The sequence below is a fragment of the Sus scrofa genome, chromosome 1, assembly GCF_000003025.6.
Source record: "Sus scrofa isolate TJ Tabasco breed Duroc chromosome 1, Sscrofa11.1, whole genome shotgun sequence".
In the NCBI taxonomy this organism is placed as follows: domain Eukaryota; kingdom Metazoa; phylum Chordata; class Mammalia; order Artiodactyla; family Suidae; genus Sus; species Sus scrofa.
In genome coordinates, this window is record NC_010443.5 from 55,886,311 (window position 1) to 55,906,477 (window position 20,167).

Here is a 20,167-nt window from a genome sequence, read left to right on the forward strand (position 1 = left end):
CACTGATTTCTTTACTGTTCACCAGAATCTCATGTTAAAGAAACTCTTAACCCTTCTTGAACCATCTTCCCACTAGCTGTGGATTTCTAACTAAGTTTTATTTTTTTAAATTTTGATTTATTCAAGACTGGAGCTCAAGTCTCTTAACTCTGCTGTGTTTGGCTATTACTCATGCCAGAACAACATGGTTGCCATTTTTCAGTTTCCATCACTTCCACTTTATCACCCAGCAGTTTCTTATCAGTCAGAATTAAGTGCAGAGAGCAGTGTCTATCACCATTTTCCCTAACTGCAGAGATTAAACTGGCAGAAAAGCAAGTCAAGAATTTATCAGACATTATTTTTAGTAGCTAGAGCTTCCTGGCAGTTGTTGGGATAGATGACATCTCATACCATTTTTTCTCCTCTGAATCCCCAGCCTTGTAGTTTTTTTGTGTGTGTGTGTGTGTCTTTTTGCCTTTTCTAGGGCTGTACCCACAGCATATGGAGGTTCCCAGGCTAGGGGTCCAGAATCTCATGTTAAAGAAACTCTTACCCTTCTTGAACCATCTTCCAAATCGGAGCTGTAACTGTTAGCCTATACCACAGCCACAGCAACATGGGATCTGAGCTGCATCTGTGACCTACACCACAGCTCACAGCAATGCCAGATCCTTAACCCACTGATTGAGGCCAGGGATTGAACCTGCAGCCTTATGGTTCCTAGTTAAATTCGTTTCTGCTGTGCCACCACGGGAACTCCCCCAGCCTTTTAGTTTGTATTAGGAAGGCATCCATGTTTATCAATTTTAGTCGGTAGCAGTGTTCTCAAACTTCAGTGTACATCAGAACCAGTGGGAAGGTTCAACACATGGCTGGGCCCCATGCCCATCATTTATGATTCAGTAGGTCTGGGGAGGGGCCTGTCAATTCTCATTTCTAACAAGTTCCCAGGTGATGCTGCTGCCCTTGGGTCCAGCGAACACACTTTGAGAACTATTAGTCTGTGATATCTTCTATTTCTCCTTTCACCTTCATGCAGACATTTTAGACCAAGCTTTCTCTCTCAGATACTTATCATAAAGTATTATTCCCCTTAGAGTAGGCTTATTTATTTTGAACAAGGTATGTGCTTGCCATATTAGTCATGTGTTGCAACCCTTTAGTTTTTCAGTGTTAACTACTATGATGAAGGGTCCTGAGGGTTAGTTTACGGAAAAGGAAATAAAGTTGGGGCCCATATACCTGAGCCTGTTAGCAAAGTATTATGTATAGATAGATGTTTCTATATCTGCCATATTAAGAACTATTTAAGAACCAGAGCTGTGTATTTCATCTTTATTCATTTATCATATAATACAGTATATCTGATATACAGCAGGCATGCTATTAATATTTAATAACAATTTAGTAAAGTAGGAAATCTTACAAGTCATTACTTCATTCTATAGGTGATAAGGAGTAAACAAAACAAATTAAGGCTCTAAGATTTTCATGATTGAGGCTTTAAGAGCTTGAGTTATATAGTGGTAGCAGAGGTTAAAATTAAGAGGCAGGCTTATTATGCAGAATCCTATGCAAGGATGCTCATTGCTATTAGGAAGTCAGCACACATTACATCCAGAATTTACTGTGGCTGTAATCTGAGGGATACTTTTTTTTTTTTTTTTTTGGCCACAACAGGCCAGGGATCAAACCTATGCCACTGCAGTGACTGCCAGATCCTTAAACTTCTGTGTCACAAGGGAACTCTGGAGGACACATTTTTAATTTATGTACTTTGTTCTGTGGGATGGCCTTTTGTTTGGTTCTTTTTTCTTTCTTTTTTTAATGGCCGTACCTGCAGCATATGGAAAGTCCTATGCCAGGGATTGAATCTGAGCAGCAACACCAGATCCTTTAGCCCACTGTGCAGGGCTGGGGAATCATACCTGCGTCTCTGCAGTGACCCAAGCTGGTGCAGTTAGATTCATAACCCACTGAGCCACAGCAAGAACTCCTAGTTCTGTCTTATTCTACAGAATAGCTGTATCTGATGTGGCACATCCTTTCAGTAGAACTATAAACTGACTTTTTTATTCATTTGTTTAGTCTCTTGGATGAATTCTATTTATTAGTCACTAAAAATACCTTTTAAAACATTACTATTACAGGTGGAACAGAATCCACTGTTAGGATTTGGCGCTATAGCAATTGCTGTATTGTGCTCAGGATTTGCAGGTAAATCATAAAAGCATTGTTTTATTCTGTCAAAAAAAAAACCTTAAACTTTATCTTGCTTTAGCATAACTAACCATTTTATTCCCATTAAAGCTTACCTTTGTTCTTATTTAGTTTTGTGTCAGCTGCTTTTCCAGTAAGCATGTGGTAGTGTTGAACTCAGCTTAGACCTTAGCACTTAATTTGTCCTTGAATTATCTCAGAATGTATTTCTGTCATCTTTGACTACCCCCAGTCCAGCTAAAAATCCAGAAATAAGTGAAAAAAGGCCTCAGAAAAGGGAGGAAGTTAGCCATCAGAAAGCTCAAGGACCTTTCTATTTTCCTGGAGCTGGCACTATCTTCAGGGTGGATTTTGCTACTTTACATTGTTAGTTACCAGCTCAGTATCTGTTTTTCCCTGTAACCTCAGGTTCTTCCTCTGCTTCAACAGATAGGTAACTCTGGAGTAGGGAGGAAATTGGGGTGGGCTGCAGAATACCTCAGAAAACCTAACTGGGATAAGTCACAGCCACAAAGGGAGGAAAGCACCAAAATCACTCAAATCAGATAATCATGGAAGTTTCGAGTCATGTGTAGGGACAAGCAATCCTCCACTGAATCAAGAAGAGACAGTTTTGGAAGTACCCATTGTGGCTCAGCAGTAATGACCCCAACTAGTATCCATGATTATGCGGGTTCGATCCCTGGCCTCACTCAGTGGGTTAAGGATCTGGCGTTGCTGTGAGCTGTGGTGTAGGCTGGCAGCCACAGCTCTGATTAGACCCCTAGCCTGGGAACTTCCATATGCCATGGGTGCAGCCCTAAAAAGCAAATAATAATAGTAATGTGACAGTGTAAAATATGGTATACATTTCAACTGTTTTCTTAACATGTCACATTTAAGGGCTATAAAGAAATAGCTCTGCTTCATTGACTACTCTGAGGTTCACACCCCATCAGCCTTACAACTGACTTTAGGAAAATAAGGCTTCCTGTGCCGTATCACTCAGTGGACACTTAAGTGTTTTCCTAAAAGGGAAAATGCAACATAAGAAATGAAATGTGTCTTAGAAATAGGTCCAACAGAGAAGAAACTGAAAGTTCTTTTAGTAAAGAGGATAGCACAGGGAACTATATCCAGTTTCTTATGATGGAGGATAATGTGAGAAAAAGAATGTATATATATGTATGTGTGACTGGGTCACTTTGCTGTACAGTAGAAATTGACAGAACACTGTAAATCAACACTGTATATTAGTTCTAACTAAATATTTATATTTGTGCTACTTTAAGAGTTACGACTATTTTTGACTAGGAAAGTAGGCTAGATATGGAAGTGAAATATTCTTCTAAGAGGGTAAAATCTAAATTTAGGGATATACTTAATGATAGTCATGCTAAACTTTTATTTTTAGGCGCTAACAAATTAGAAACAAAAATTGAGTTACCGCCACACCACCCCCCAATATGCTATTTGATTTTTAGCAGTATTTTGAACAGTTAAATGTTTGTGTCCAACATTGTATTTAGTTCAGCCTCTCAATAAAGTTGAGGAAATGGTGAGTGGCTTAAGATCCCTCTGTGCTTGGAGTAACTAAGCACTGAATAGTTAAATGGTTTTCCTTGATAGGAAAGTCAAAAGTAGAAATAGGAATATCATGATAAGTTTATTCCCATTCTCTGGCTCTTTCCAGTGTAGGTTCATCAAAAACAATCTTGATTTTCATTTGAATTTTTAGTTAATTAGTACTTTAGTGACAATTCCTAAGTCTTGAATTAACACAGTGTTTCTTTAGCGTCCTTGTTAAACATGCATTCATTTGAAGTATAAAACTTACAGCAGTAGTATGTGATTTTTTTGGCGGGGGGGGGCGTGTTCATGTGCTCTTTCGGAGTATCTGAAGAAAGCTATGAATCCTTAATGCCAGAAAAATACACATTTATATACAAAATGTATTATCTAGTTAAGGAGTTCATGGTCCTTCTGACGTTGTGTATGAACTTGGCTTGTGGACCCGGACTTTAAAGGAAATTGGTTTCACTCAGCAAGTTCTATTTAAATTTTACTTTGGTTGTGTTTTTACTCTGAAAAGTGGTGATTATAGGTTTTTTTGGGAGTTCCTGTTTGGCTCAGCAGGTTAAGAATCCAACTAGTATCACATGAGGATGCAGGTTCAGTCCCTAGCCTTGCTCAGTGGGTAAAAGATCCAGCACTGCTGAGAGCTGTGATGTAGGTCATAGACTCGGCTTGGATCTGGCATGGGTCTGATTTAATCCCTAGCCTGAGAACTTCCATATGCCGCAGGTGTGGTCCTAAAAAAGAAAAAAAAAATTATACAGGTTATTTTGCAAAGTTGGCATATTCATTACTACGCAGATATTATAGGGGTATGATTAAGATGACTAATAGTATAGTTTTCTAGCTGACCAAAGCAAGTCTTCTAGTGGCATTAACAGCTTTTGTGATCTCTCTCACTGCTATAATAAAGGCAGAAACTATTCTTGATTAATTTGAGAGACTGTAAAATGTAATAACTCTTGGTTATTAATTCTGCATGCCCTGTAAAAATACAGATTGGTAGTATCTGCTATGCCCGTGTCACAACCGACATAATAAATGTGCATTTAATTACTGTAAAATGTTTGTTTCCCAAATCATATATTTATCTTATTTTAAGGTTGTTCTAAATGAAAGATATTTTAATTTCTAATATCTTTATTTCATATTTGCATGCCTAATTTTCTTTCAGGAGTATATTTTGAAAAAGTTTTAAAGAGTTCAGACACTTCCCTTTGGGTGAGAAACATTCAAATGTATCTATCAGGGATTGTTGTGACATTAGTTGGCGTCTACTTGTCAGATGGAGCTGAAATTAAAGAAAAAGGATTTTTCTATGGTTATACATATTATGTCTGGCTTGTCATCTGTAAGTATCCAGGAATTAAAAACTGTGGGCAAATCTTTTTAAGATATTTATTTTTTTAAGTTAGATGTCCATTTTAAGCCTTTGTAGCATTTTGAAATTGTCCCTTTGATACTGTGAATACCAGTTTGAAAATGTAATTTTGGTTTTATTGACTTACTTTTGTGGCAGAGCTATCCCAAAGCAATTTTGCCTTCACAATCAAAAGTTATCTAATGTGTTAGCAATAAAAGTGTACAATTTAGTAGCAGGCTATATATAGCCCTTTGGGCATTGAAAAACAATGTTGTTTTATAGGAACTACTACTCAATTTTAGTAAAACTCTCTAAGATGACTCTTCTAAGGAAAATAGTATTTTCCTAAGTAAATTAGTATGACATCTCTAGGGATGAAAATTGCCTCACCATCATAGTATGTTTCATTTATTTGAGTGTTAAGATTTTATTTCTTTCTGTATACAAGTTCTTGCTAGTGTTGGAGGCCTCTACACTTCTATTGTGGTCAAGTACACAGACAACATCATGAAAGGCTTTTCTGCAGCAGCAGCCATTGTCCTTTCTACCATAGCTTCAGTGATGCTGTTTGGATTACAGATAAGTATGTCTTAGTTTGTATTGTAAGTGTGTAACGTGGAAGAGCTTCTCACTTCCTTGGTTCATGTTATCTTTTACTAAATATGGCAGTTGGTCATAGTGATTACAGAAATTCCTAGTTTTGTTGACAAATTTATTCTCCAAATGCAGCAGTTCATAGCTGTGTGGTATGTGGGTTGGCAGTACTTAGGTTGTTCAAATGGTCCTAGAGCTTAAGCTAAGCGACGTTACTTCTGTGTGACGGTGAGTGAGCTACTCAGTAGAAAGAGTGTTTCTGCAGTCAAGGCCTCCCTGTTTCCAGGACACAGAAGTGCTTCAGGGTCAGTATGGTATGATTAGGTGCACAAGGAAATAAATACAAGGACTTTAGGAGATGATTACTTTTGGAATTAGAGTAAACTTGGCTCTTTGAGGAAAGAACAGAAATCTTCATTTCCCTCTTAGTTTGTACCTTCCAGTTTTGGACTTGGGTGTAAATTGGTTTTGAAACTATAATCAAATCTAAATTTTTTCTTTTTTATAAAGCCATCTTTGTTTCATTTAAATGTAATTAATACAAAATTCATTATTATACTTGGCATTCTGGCACTACCTTTATGCTACTCCTAATATGATTTTCCCTAGCCCACATTAATTGGCTTCTGAATTATTTTATTTTATTTTATTTTTTATTTTTTATTTTTTTAACTTTTTAAAAAATTTTATTTGAAGACATAATTTTTATTTAAAAATAGTTATTAAAAATGTAATTGGAAACAGTGTGCTTGAAAATATCTTCCCAATGTCACTTTATTGACTGTGCAAGTGTAAATATTATAGCCACACCAGATAAAAATAAACCAGTGCTTTTCTGGTTTGTTCCATCATCATGGCTTCTGAATTATTTTAGCAATAAAGTTGACTTAACATTTCAGGGTGCCCCCCTCCCTTTTTAATTAAAAAAAAATTTTTTTTTTTTTTTAGGGCCACACTTGTAGCATATGGAAGTTCCCAGGCTAGGGGTTGAATTGGAGCTGCAATTGCCAGCCTACACCACAGCCACAAACCAGATCTGAGTGGCATCTGCAGTCTAGACCACAGCTTATGGCAACGCTGGATCTTTAACCTGCTGAGCAAGGCCAGGGATCAAACCTGTGTCTTATGGATACTAGTTGGGTTCATTGCTGCTGAGCCATGACAAGAACTCCTCAGGGTGCTTTTATGCTGTGATAATTTTCTTTACTGATCACTTATACCATAAACTAATACATGAGGAATATCTGTCAAATATCAACATAAAGTAAAAGAAACAGATCTGGCCTATATTTACATTTTGTTTTAAAACTGACTCTTGCTGGAGTTCCCTAGTGCCTCAGTGGGTTAAGGGTTTGGCATTGTCACTGCTGTGGTGTGGGTTCAATCCTTGGCCCAGAACTTTTACATGTTGCAGGCGCAGCCAAAATGGAAAAGAAAAAAGAAGAAAAAACCAAAAAACAAAAAAATTAACTCTTGTTATAAATGAAAATAGAGGAACACCAACCTTGTAGAAATCTTAGAAAAAAAATTTGATCGTATGGTTCATATCTTGACTGTACCATTTATTAGCTGTACAACCTTGGGGAGGTTATTTAACCCACGTCTCAGTCTCTTCATCTGTAAAATGAGAAGGATAATATTACCTATCTCCTAGGATTATTTTAGGTGAAGGGCTTAGAACAGTGTCTGGCATATAGTAGGTATGCTATATAAGGCCAACCACTTACCATTTCAGTATCATGTATTTCTAGGTCCTTCTTCAGATATTGTTCTTATCTGATTTGGGAACTTTCACTTGTAGTTGTGATCCATCCTTAATGCTCAACAAATCCTATGTCTATGCGCCTAAAGAATATTTGGGAACAGCATAAATGCTTTTTGGTCAATATTCTGTCTCACTGATGGTCAAAGAAATGAATTAGGATGTCTTACCAATCTTAGCTTCCTATTTAGGCTTAATTTATTCTCTCCGCCCCCCCCCCCCCCCTTTAATGGCTGCACCATGTCGTGTTGTATGAAAGTTGCCAGGCCAGGGCTTAATCCTTTAACCCAGTGCACCTGGCTGTGGATCAAACCTTGCCTCCACAGCGACCACAGCTGCTGTTGTTGGATCTTAACCGGCTGTGCCCCAGCAGGAACTCCCTTTCCCCTTTTTTGAAGGCAAGCTGGTCTTTTCTAGTTAGGGATGAACTAAAGTCATAGCTTGGTGTCACTTCTGTGTATGGCATAAAATATGGTTCAGTTTTGAGCAGAATATGCAGTTTTGACGTAAGGGTTTATTTATAGGTCTTCTTGTCAAGTTTAATTTAGTTTCTTGTGTCCTGATTTTCAAGATTGGAAAAAAAAAAAGGCTAGCAGAAAATGGAATTTTACTCATTAAATCACCTCATTTTCTATTCAGAAATCATCAATAGTTTGAATCACTAGTCACCTAATAATTCTTTAATTCTGCTCAACTGCCTTTTAATCTCAGCTTTCACAAGTTTTCTAGTATCATGGAAAAGCCATATTACACTGCTTTTTCTTTGGATTAGCATATAGGGAAGTTAGTTTGATTTTTGTCAGTGGTCCAGGACAGTTATGTTCTTGAAAAGGAGGTAGTCAGTGATGGTCACTCCCTTGATTTTACACTTTTTTTGGTGGGGGAGGGTGAGAGTGGGGGGTGGTGGTACTAGAATTGATCACCTTTCTAAAAGGTCATAGAACAGAACACTTGAATTTATTTATTTTCCATACAATCTGATGCTCTAAACCCAGAATTGAAAGCTTGCAAAACTTTAAAATGATCATTGTTAATATAGTTTTAAGGACACAAATCCAGATTAAGCCTTTTTTATTCCTTCCCTTTTCAGCACTCACCTTTGCTTTGGGTACTCTTCTTGTATGTGTTTCCATATACCTCTATGGATTACCTAGACAAGACACTACATCCATCCAACAAGGAGAAACATCTTCAAAAGAGAGAGCCAGTGGTGTGTGATTTCAGCCTCAAGAAAGATTCCTCTTAAGACTGTACGATTTACATTAAACTAGAGCCTTAAGCCAATCCCAGAAGGTAGCTTAAACCAACCAACAAATAAAAAGCTGTGGCATAAGAATTAAGAAGAAACCTATGTGAGTGAATTGCTGCAAAGATAAAATGTGACCTGTTTGGAGTCAACTTGGTTTTAGAATGAAGGACTTTTATTACTGTATATATAGTGTACATAGAAAGTATGGAGATGACATGGTGTTTAAAAAATCATGCGAGGCTACAATATTCGCTTAAACAAGGTTAGGGGTTATGTTAGGGTTTAAAGTGCCAAAGCCATTTCTGTACTAACTATTCTCTTGTTCAGGTACCAGGGGAGGAGGATGACCACTCCTTACTCTCCAACGCATGTACAGTATTGGGTCCCAGCAGCAGTGAAGACTAGCTCTTTTCTTACAAAAGAGGCAAAAACAAGACAGGCTAGTTCAGAAACAAACTGAATGTGTATCTTCTCAAAGTGAATCTATTTCATAACTCAGACAATGATTTCTAGGTGGTGACTGAGTACTCCTTTAAGTGCTGTATTTGTGCCATTCATTGTCTGGATTCATATTTCTTTGCTGTTATAAGATATACTTTTCTTCAAAAACTATTTCTAATGTCACTTTTGTACTTTTTTTTAATAAAGTATGTTTAACTGTGGGGCTCTCAATTTGTGAAATTTCAGTGTTTTTTAAAAAAATTTCTATAATGTTATGGGAAAATTCAGCAATAAACTTAATTTATTTATATGAAATATGTTCGATCACTGTTTGTACTGTAGATATGACCGTTAAGGTAATGCAGAAACATGAACACAAGCCCAAAACATTAAACTTTTTACTTTTTGTATGTGGGAATTGTATCAGGGTTGTTTGGTTGCAAAAAATGGCTATAAACCAACTCCAGCTAGCCTTATACAAAAAGAGGAAATTATAAGAAGGGCTGTGATCAGAGCTTTAGGACCTAGGTTGTAGGAATTAATGAACAGTCTTTTCAGGGAGCTGCTTTTGGAAAGACTGGTTCTAACCGTCACTGTCCTAGCTTCATTTTACTCAGAAATCAAATACTGAGAAGGCTTCCACAGATCTGGAAAGGGTAATGTTTCTCCAAAGAAGGGGAGAGGGATGTTGGACATGTAAACATGTACCAACTGTATGTTTTCATTCCATGGCTGATTTGTGCTAAGGAAATATTGATGATACTTTGAATAAAAAATTAGTAATCTGGAATATAATTCACTTAAAATTGGAGTCTTTTCTATGACTAAGAAAGTATACCATACTTGCCAATGTAAAACTATGCTCATTTAACTAAAGAAGCTTTATTCATACGAATGTGCTTCTCTGTGCATAAAAATAGACTGTCATTGGTATTCAGAAGACAGCAACATTTACAATCAATTATAGCAGACCTGAATGGAAATTCTCAGATGAGGATACTGTACCAATCAAACAGATCACATCCTACTCCTGTTTCCTAAGCAAATCACATAAATATACTTTACCAATATGCCAATACATTAAACTGAGTAATTGCATTTCAAATGTGATTTAAAGGACTAATTTTTAAAAAAGACCCCAATACATTACCTGCAAAGTAATTCCTTACTATTAATGTATTCAGTGTCCCAGTTCACATAGTGTGGTAAGAGTTACCTGCATGTAGCAACGAAAAGATAAAGATCTGTTCTCTGGGATTAGTTGTCAGCTGTACTGGCAAAAAAGCTTAATTTTGGTCTCCCTAAATTTATTAAAAATAGTCATAATTCTAAGAAAATTGAGGTTTTGCTCATCAATTAAAACATTAGATAAACTCAGTTACAAGAATAGTTTCTAGATGAATAGTGCTGTAAGAAACTTCAAGCCAGAGGCAATCGGATGGCAGAGTAGTAGGAAGTGGAATTCATCTCCCCACCATGAACACATAAAAAAATATATGTGGAACAATTTTCACTCAAGACTAACATTAACTGGAAAACAGATTACTGTATAACCAAGGCTGTAAGAAAGATCCACATGGAATTGAGTAGGTAAGGGAAGAGAAGTGATCAGGTAGGGACCTATGCCCCAGGGAGGGGACTCAGAAAAATTGAAACGACACAGGTGGAGATCCTCTCAGTGAATGAGCAGTTCAAGCCACATATTGGGCATCTCAGCCCTGGGTCTGAGGGCCAGCCTCTTTGGCTAATTGGAGGGCTGAGGGAAGCCCGGATCCTGCTCACTAGGAATGTGTGCACCTGCTTACTCCCAAAACAAGGTAGATAACGGCAGATTAAAACTGCAGGTGGCTGACTGGTTTCCAGCAACTGCCCAGTGCATGTCCTAACCTGAGCCCAGGGAACCACACAGCCTCTTTAACTTCATATTGCAGCACCACAATGGGGTGACGGCTGCCACATTTGAAGAAGGGACTAGGCTATCAGGCAGCATCTGAGCAGGGCAGGGACAGACGTCACTGGTGTTTGCCAAGGCAGTGTATCAGCAGCAACCCCAAACTCTACAGCCAGAGCATTGCAGCACAGGTTCTTGTTACATGCTGAGAGCTCACACAGACCCCTCTTGCACCGGCACTTCTCCCCATTGAGGCAAGGGTGCCAAGGGTGCTGGTGCTGGGATGGGGAAGAGATCACACTTCGAGAAAATCAGAAAATACCTTGAGACAAAAACACAACTTTCCAAAACCTATGGGATGCAGCATGCAATAAAAGCAGTTCTAAGAGTGAAGTTTATAAATACATAAGCCTGCCTTAAGAAACAAAATCTCAAATAACCTAGCCTATGATCAGAGAGGAAATAGAGACCAAGAAACCAGAGAAGATCAATGAAACCAAGAGCTGTTTTTTTTTTTTTAATAAAGATAAATGTCATCAATAAACCTTTAGTTAGGCTCATAAAGAAGAGAGTGTACCCAAACAAAATAAGAAACAAAAGAGGAGAAATAAACAGTACCAAATAGATATAAAAAATACAAAAGAATACCATGAACATGCTAACAATTGGACAACCTAGAAAAAATGGACAAATTTATACAGCCTACCACTGCTGAGTCAAGAAGAAACAGATAATTTGAGTAGACTGATCACTAGAAGTGAAATAGAACTCCTTAGAGGAGTTCCCTGGTGGTCTAGTGGTTAAAGGATCCAGTGTTTCCACTACTGTAGCATGGGTTTGATCCCTGGCCTGGAAATTTCTGCATGCTGTGGGGGTGGCCAATAAAAAAAAAAAAAACTCTGTGCAAACAGAAGTCCAGGACCATATGACCTCATTAATGACTTCTACCAAACATACAAAGAAGAACTTATATCTACCTTTCTCAAACTATTCCAAAAAAAACCTGGAGAGAACACTCCAAAATTCATTCTATGAAGCCACCATCATTCTGATACCAAAACCTGACAAACACTACAAAAAAGGAAAACTAAAGGCTGATATCTCTCATGAATGTAGATTCAAAAATTCTCAACAAAACATTAGCAAGCCAAATCCATCATAAAAAGGAGCAAACACCATGATCAAGTGAGATTTATCTAGGGATGAAGAGATGGTTCAATATTTGTAAATCAATCAATGTGATACACCCCATTAACAAAAGGAAGGATAAAAATCACATGATCATCTCAAGAGACATAGAAAAGCATTTGACAAAATTCAACATACATTTATGATAAAAACTGTCACCAACATTGGTACAGAGGGAACATATCTCAACATAATAAAGGCCATTTATGACAAACCCATAGTTAACATCACATTCAATGGTGAAAAGCTAAAAGATTTTCCTCTAAAATCAGAAACGAGACAAGGATGCCCTCTCTTGCCACTTCTATTTAACATAGCATTGGGATTCCTAGCCATCCAATCAGACAAGAAAGAGAAATAAATTGCATCCAAATTGGAAGAGAAGAAACTATCACTATTTAAAAATGACATGATACTATTTGTAAACAACCCTGAAGTCTCACAAAAAATCTGTTAGAGCTAATGAGTTCTGTTAAGTTGCTGGATACAAGATAAATATGTAGAAATCTGTTGCTTTTATATATACTAATAATGTACAATAGGAAAGAGAAAGCAAGAAAAAAAATCCTATTTAAAATCATATCAAAAAGAATAAAATACCTAGGAATAAACATAACCATGGAAGTGAAAGACCTATATTCTGAAAACTATAAAGTATCAATGCAGGAATTTGAAAATGATACAAAGAAATGGAAAGACATCCATGCTCTTAGATTGAAAGAATTAGTATTGTTAAACTATACAGTCTACCAAAAGCAATATATAGATGAATGCAATTTGTATTAAAATATTCATGACATTTCTCACAGAACTAGAAGAAATAACCCTAAAGGTCATATAGAGCCACAAAACACCTCAAAGTGCCAAAGCAATTCTGATAAAAAGTAACAAACCTGGAGGTACCACATTCTCTGATTTCAGACAATACTACAAAGCTATAGTAATCAAGAAAGCATGTTACTTGCACAAGCATAGACACATGGATCAAGGGAACAGAATAGAACCCAGAAATAAACCCAAGTACTTTTAATCAATTAATCTATGACAAAGGAGGCAAGAATTTACAATAAATGATGATGAGAAAACTGGACAGCTACTGTAAATAAAGGAAATTAGAACATTCTCTAACACCATATACAAAAACAAACACAAAGACCTAAATGTAAGATCTGAAACCATAAAATTCCTGTAAGAGAACATAGGCAGAACACTCTTTGAAATAGTAATAATTTTTGGGGTCTGTCTCTTAAGGCAAAAGAAATAAAAGCAAAAATAAACAAAAGCAAAAATAAATGGGACCTAATTAAACTTAAAAGTTTCGCGCAGCTAAGAAAGCCATTGCCAATATGAAAGGACAACCTACTGAACTGGAGAAAATATTTGCAAATAATATGACCAGTAAGGGTTAATATCCAAACTCTATAAATACCTCATAAAATTCATTATCAAAAAACAAACAACTCAATTATAAACTGGCCAGCAGACCTGAAGAGACATTTTTCCAAAGAATACAATATAGATAGCTAACAAGCACATGAAAAGATGCTTCACACTGCTGATCTTTAGAGAAAGTGAATCAAAACCACAATGAGACACCAACTCACACCTGTCAGAATGACTATTATCAAAAAGAACACAAGGAGACAAGATGGCAGAGTAGGATTCAAGCTGACCTTCTTGCACAAAACACCAAAATTACAACTAACTGCTGAATTTTTTCTTTTTCTTTTTTTTTTTGGTCTTTTTTTGTCCTTTTAGGGCTGTACCCGTGGCATATGGAGGTTCCCAGGCTAGGGATCTAATCTGAGCTGTAGCTGTTGGCCTACGCTAGAGCCACAGCAACGCCAGATCCGAGCTGCATCTGCAATTTACACGACAGCTCACAGCAATGCCAGATCCTTAACCCACTGAGCAAGGGCAGGGATCGAACCCAAAACCTCATGGTTCCCAGTCAGATTTGTTAACCACTGTGCCACGACGGGAACTCCACAACTAACTGCTGAATAACCAACATCAAAATAGACTGGAAACTACCAAAAAAAGGTTTCCTACACACAAAGAAGAAACCACATCAAGATGGTAGGAGGAATGCTTTTAAGACATAGTCCATCCCAAACCTGTTGGGTGGGCAACCCACAGACCAAAAAATGACTATATTGCAGAGGCTCTAGCATAGGAGTGAGAGTTCCAAACCCCATGTAAGGTTCCCCAGCCTGGGGGTCTGGCATTAGCAGGAGGAGCCCCCAGAGCATTTGGCATTGAAGGCAAGTGTGCTTGTGCGCAGGAGCTCCACAGGACTGGGGCAAACAGACTCCACTCTTGGAGGGCACAAATAAGCTTTCATATGCACTGGGTCCCAGGGGAAAGCAGGGAATCCATAAGAATCTGGGTCAGACCTACCTGCAGGTCCTGGAAGATCTTCTGGGAAAGCAGGGGGTGACTGTGGCTCATTGTAGGGGCAGGACATTGAAGGCTGAGGTCCCAGGGAATAATCATTATCAGTGTGAGCCCCCCTGGAGGCTGCCATTTTGAAAAAATTTAGCCCCACCCATGAGGGCTGAGAAGCACCAGGCCAAACAACAAACAGGGTGGGAACACAGCCCTACCATCAGCAAACATGCTGCCTAGAAGTCCTCCCAGGCACAAAGCCACCTCTAATCACCCCCAAAGGCAAAGCCCCACCCACCAGCAATAAGACTCAGCTTCACCTACCAGTGGGCAGGCACCAGTCCCTCTCATCAGGAAGCCGGCCACAAGCTCCTGTATCAACTTCACCCACAAGGGGGCAGACACCAGAAGCAAGAGAGGTTATAACCCTGTAACGTACAAAAAGGAGACCACACAAAAAGCTACACAAAATGAAATGATAGAGAAATATGAGCCAGATGAAGGAACAAGACAAAACCCCAGAAAAACAGCTAAGTTTTTAAACTGGAGATTAGAAACTCCATGAAAGACTTTGGAGTAATGATATAAAGATGATCTAAGTTCTCAGGAAAAAACTGGAAGCAAAGATTGATAAATTACAAAAAACACTGAACAAAGAAATAGAAGAATTGAAGGTTAAACAAAGAGAGATGCAAAATATAATAACCAAAATAAAAAATTCACTAGAAGGAACCAAGAGCATAATATGGGAGGGAGAAGAACAAATAAGCATGGTGGAAGACAGACTGGTGGAAATCACGGACACAGAACAAAGAGAAAAGAAAGAAAAGAAATGAGGACAGCCTGAGAACCTGGGACAACTTTAAAGTCACCAACATTCACATTATAGAGGTGCCAGAAGGAGAAGAGAGAACAGGCTGGAAAGAATATTTGAAGAGGTAATAGCCAAAAACCTTCCTAACATGGGAATCACTCACTCAAATTCAGGAAGCACAATGGATACCATAGAGAATAAACTCAAGTAGCAATACCCCAAGACACATTAATTGAAGACAAAAGAGAAAATACTGAAAGCAGCCACGGAAAAACAATAAATAGCACACAAGGGAACTCCAATAAAGTTATCAGCTGATTTTTTTTTTTTAGCAGAAACTCTGCAGTACAGAAGGGAGTGGCATGATAAACTTAATGTACTAAAAGGAAAAATCCTACAGCCAAGAATACTCTACCCAGCAAGGCTCTCATTCAGATTTGAAGGAGCAATCAAAAGCTTTACAGACAAGCAAAAACTAAGAGAATTCAGCACCACTAAAGCAGCTTCACAACAAATACTAAAGGAATTCTCTAGATGGAAAAGAAAAGGCCACAACTGGATAGAAGAAAATTACAAATATGAAACCTTGTTGGTAAAGGCAAACAAACTGTAAAGGTAGGAAATCATCCACACACAAATATACCAAAACCAGCAATCATGAAAAGAGCAGGGTAAAGATGCAGGATACCAGAGATGCATTTGCAATTAAGAGACCAGAAACTTTGGAGTTCCCGTTGCGGCTCAGTGGTAATGAACCCAACTAGTATCTATGAGGATGCAGGTTTGATCCCTGGCCTCAGACTCAGACTTTGAAAAACTTATGGTTACCAAAGGGGACAGATGGGGGAGGAAGGGGTGGACTGGGGGCTTGAGACTGGCATATACACACTGAGGTATATGGAATGATTGACCAATGGAGACCTGCAGTATAGCACCAATTTATACCCAATATTCTGTGATAATTTATGTGGGGGAAAAAAAAATCTCAAAGAGAATGGATGTGTATAGATGTATAACTGAATCTTTGTATAGCAGAGATTATCACAACATTGTAAATCAACTATACATCAATAAAACCTAAAAAAAAAAAAAAATAAAAAACCACAAAAGAACACAAGGAATTCCAGCTATGGCTTAGTGGGTTAAGGACTCAGCATTGCTGCAAGCTGTGGCATAGGTCCCAGATGCTCAGATTTGGTGTTGCCATGGCTGTGGAACAGGCCTCAGCTGCAGCTCTGATTCAACCCCTAGCTTGGGAACTTCCATATACTGTGGGTGCAGCCATACAAAGAAAAAAAAAAAAAAAAAAAAAAAAAGAACACAAAAGGAAGTTTTCTTGTGGCACACTGGATTAAGGATCTGGTGTTGCTGCAGCTGTGGCTCAGGTGGCAACTGCAGCATGGGTTCAGTCCCTGGCCTGGGAACTTCCAAATACTGTGGGTGTGGCCAAAAAAAAAAAAAAAAAAAAAAGCCCCCAACAATACATTAAAAGGATTGTACATCAAGAGCAAGTGGGATTTATCCCAGGGATGCAAGGAGTCTTCAATATCCACAAATCAAAGAATTCCCTCTGAGATCAGGAACAAGTCAAGGATGTCTGTTCTTGCCACTACCATTCACCATGGTTTTGGTAGCCCTAGCCACAGTAATCAGAGAAGTAAAAGAAATAAAAGGAATCCAAACTGGAAAGGAAGAAGTAAAACTATCACTATTTGCAGATGACATGATACTATACCTAGAGAATCCTAAAGACTCCAGCAGAAAACTGTTAGAGCTCATCAATGAATTTGGCAAAGTCGCAGAATACAAAATTAATACACAGAAATCGACTGCATTTCTATATACTAACAATGAAAGATCAGAAAGGGAAATTAGGGAAGCAATCCTGTTTACCACTACATAAAAAAGAATAAAATACCTAGGAGTAAACCTACCTAAAGAGACAAAAGACCTATACTCTGAAAACTGTAAGACACTGATGAAAGACATCAAAGATGATACAAATAGATGGAAAGACATACCATGCTCTTGGATTGGAAGAGTCAATATTATCAAAATGACTATACTACCCAAGGCAATATACAGATTCAATGCAATCCCTATCAAATTACCAAGGACATTTTTCATAGAACTTCAACAAAATATTTTAAAATTTGTTTGGAAGCAGAGAAGTCCCAGAATAGCCAAAGACATCCTGAAAAAGAAAAATGAAGCTGGAGGAATCAGGTTCCCTGACTTCAGACTATAATACAAAGCAATAGTCATCAAAACCATATGGTACTGGCACAAAGACAGAAATATACATCAGTGGAATATGATAGAAAGCCAGAATTAAACCCACGCACCTACAGTCAACTAATCTATGACAAAGAAGGTAAGAATATTCAATGGAGAAAAGACAGCCCCTTCACTAAGTGGTGTGGGGAAAACTGGACAGCCACATGGAAAAGAATGAAATTAGAACACTCCCTAACACCATACACAAAAATACACTCAAAATGGATTAAAGTCCTAGACATAAGACCAGATACTATAAAACTCTTAGAGGAAAACAGAGGCTAAACACTCTCCAACACAAATGACAGCAACATCTTCTCAAATCTACCTCTTAGAAAAATGACAATAAAAACAAAAATAAACAAATGGACTTAATTAAACTTAAAAGTTTCTGCATAGCAAAGGAAACCCTAAACAAAATGAAAAGACAACCCACAGAAAGGGAGAAAATATTTAAAAATAAACAAATGGGACTTAATTAAACTTAAGTTTCTGCACTGCAAAGGAAGCCCTAAACAAAACAAAAAGATAACCCACACAATGGGAGAAAATATTTGCAAATGAAGTGGCTGACAAGGGATTCATCTCCAATATTTATAAACACCTTCTGCAGCTCAATACCAAAAAAACAAAGCCCCCCATCAAAAAACAGGGAGAAGATCTAAACATTCAATTCTCCAAAGACATATGGATGGCCAAAAAACACATGAAAAGATGTTCCTCATCATTAATTATTAGAGAAATGCAAATCAAAACCACTATGAGGTACCACCTTACACTAGCCAGAATGGCCATCATCAAAAAGTCTACAAACAATAAGTGCTGGAGAGGGTGTGGAGAAAAAGGAATCCTATTACTGTGTTGGTGGGAATTTTAAATTGGTGCAACCACTGTGGAAAACAGTATGGAGATTCCTCAGAAAACTAAAAATGAAATTACCATTTGATCCAGCAATCCCACTCCTAGGCATCTATCCAGAGAAAACCATGACTTGAAAAGACACAGGTACTCTAATGTTCATTGCAACACTATGTACAATAGCCAAGACATGGAAATAGCCTAAATGTCCACCGACAGAGGAGTGGCTAAAGAAGATGTGGTACATATACACAATGGAATATTACTTAGCCATTAAGAGGAAAGAAATAATGGCATTTGCAGCAACATGGATGGACCTAGAAATTATCATGCTAAGTGAAGTCAGTTAGCCAATGAGACACCAACATCAAGTGCTATCATTTACATGTGGAATCTAAAAAAAGGGCACAATGAACTTCTTTGCAGAACAGATACTGACTCACAGACTTTGAAATACATATGGCTTCCCAATGAGACAGGTTGGGGGGGTCAGGGGATGCACTGGGGGTTTAGGATGGAAATTATATAAAATTTGGTTGTGATGATTGTTGTACAACTATAAATGTAATAAAATTCACTGAGTAATTAAAAAATATCGGGAAAATACATGGAAGTAAACTAGTGTCCATCAAGAGAAGATATAGTGTATGTACGTATGTTGGCCGTAAAAAGAATGTATTTCTTCCACTTGTGACAACATGGATGGCTCTAGAAAGTATTATGCTTAGTGTAACAGGTCAGAGAAAGATAAATACTCTTATCACTTACAGGTGGAATCTAAGAAATAAAAGAAATAAATCAATATAAAGAAGACAGAAAGACTCACAGATATGGAGAACAAACCAGTGTTTACTGGTGGGGAGTGGGGCAGAATCGGGGAGGAGCTTAAGAAATACAAACTACTACATACAAAATAAAGAACAAAGATATACTGTACAGGACAGGGAGATACAGTTTTTTGTTGCTGTTGTTGTTTGTTTGTTTTAATGGCTAGACCTGCACTACATGGAAGTTCCTGGGCCAGGGATTGAATCTGAGCCATAGTTGCGACCTATGCCTCAGCTACAGCAATGCTGGATCCTTTCACTCACTGCACTGGCTGAGGATCGAACCTACTCCTCCAAAGTGACCTGAGCAGCTGTAGCTGGATTCTTAACCCCACTGCACCACAGGGGTAATTGCTTTATAATACAATTGTTTTATATTAACTTTATAGCCATTGTTTTATAATAACTTTAAATGGAATATAATTTATAAATATATTGAATCACCATGCTGTATACCTGAAAGTACTATAACATTGTAAATCAACTATATTTTAATTTTTTATTTAAAAAAATATTTTTTCCCCACACCTGTGGCATGTGTAAGTTACCAGGCTAGGGAATGAACCTGCAGCACAGCAGTGACCTAGCCTCTGCAGTGATGCCAGATCCTTAACTTATTGGGCCACAGGAAACTCCCTCAACTATACCTGAATTAAAAACAGAAACAGAAAACCTTCAACCAGCATTTAAACTCTAATCCTTCATCTCTAGTAGACCACACTGACTTTAAAAATGTTTCACTTAGTGTTACAAAAGTTT

At 37.7% G+C, this 20,167-nt stretch overlaps 1 protein-coding gene across 2 annotated transcripts in view; it reads left to right on the plus strand.

Moving 5' to 3' along the window:
* SLC35A1 (solute carrier family 35 member A1) overlaps nucleotides 1-9,475 on the plus strand; it is a 36,167-nt gene extending 26,692 nt beyond the window's left edge. Inside the window, exons 5-8 of one of the 2 annotated variants that reach the window (XM_003353254.5) lie at nucleotides 2,133-2,199; nucleotides 4,931-5,107; nucleotides 5,568-5,702; nucleotides 8,566-9,475. In XM_003353254.5, coding sequence (XP_003353302.1) covers nucleotides 2,133-2,199; nucleotides 4,931-5,107; nucleotides 5,568-5,702; nucleotides 8,566-8,693 — 507 coding nt within the window. In that variant the 3' untranslated portion in view covers nucleotides 8,694-9,475. The remainder of the gene's footprint in view (nucleotides 1-2,132; nucleotides 2,200-4,930; nucleotides 5,108-5,567; nucleotides 5,703-8,565) is intronic. The other variant, XM_021089797.1, reaches the window with a different exon arrangement.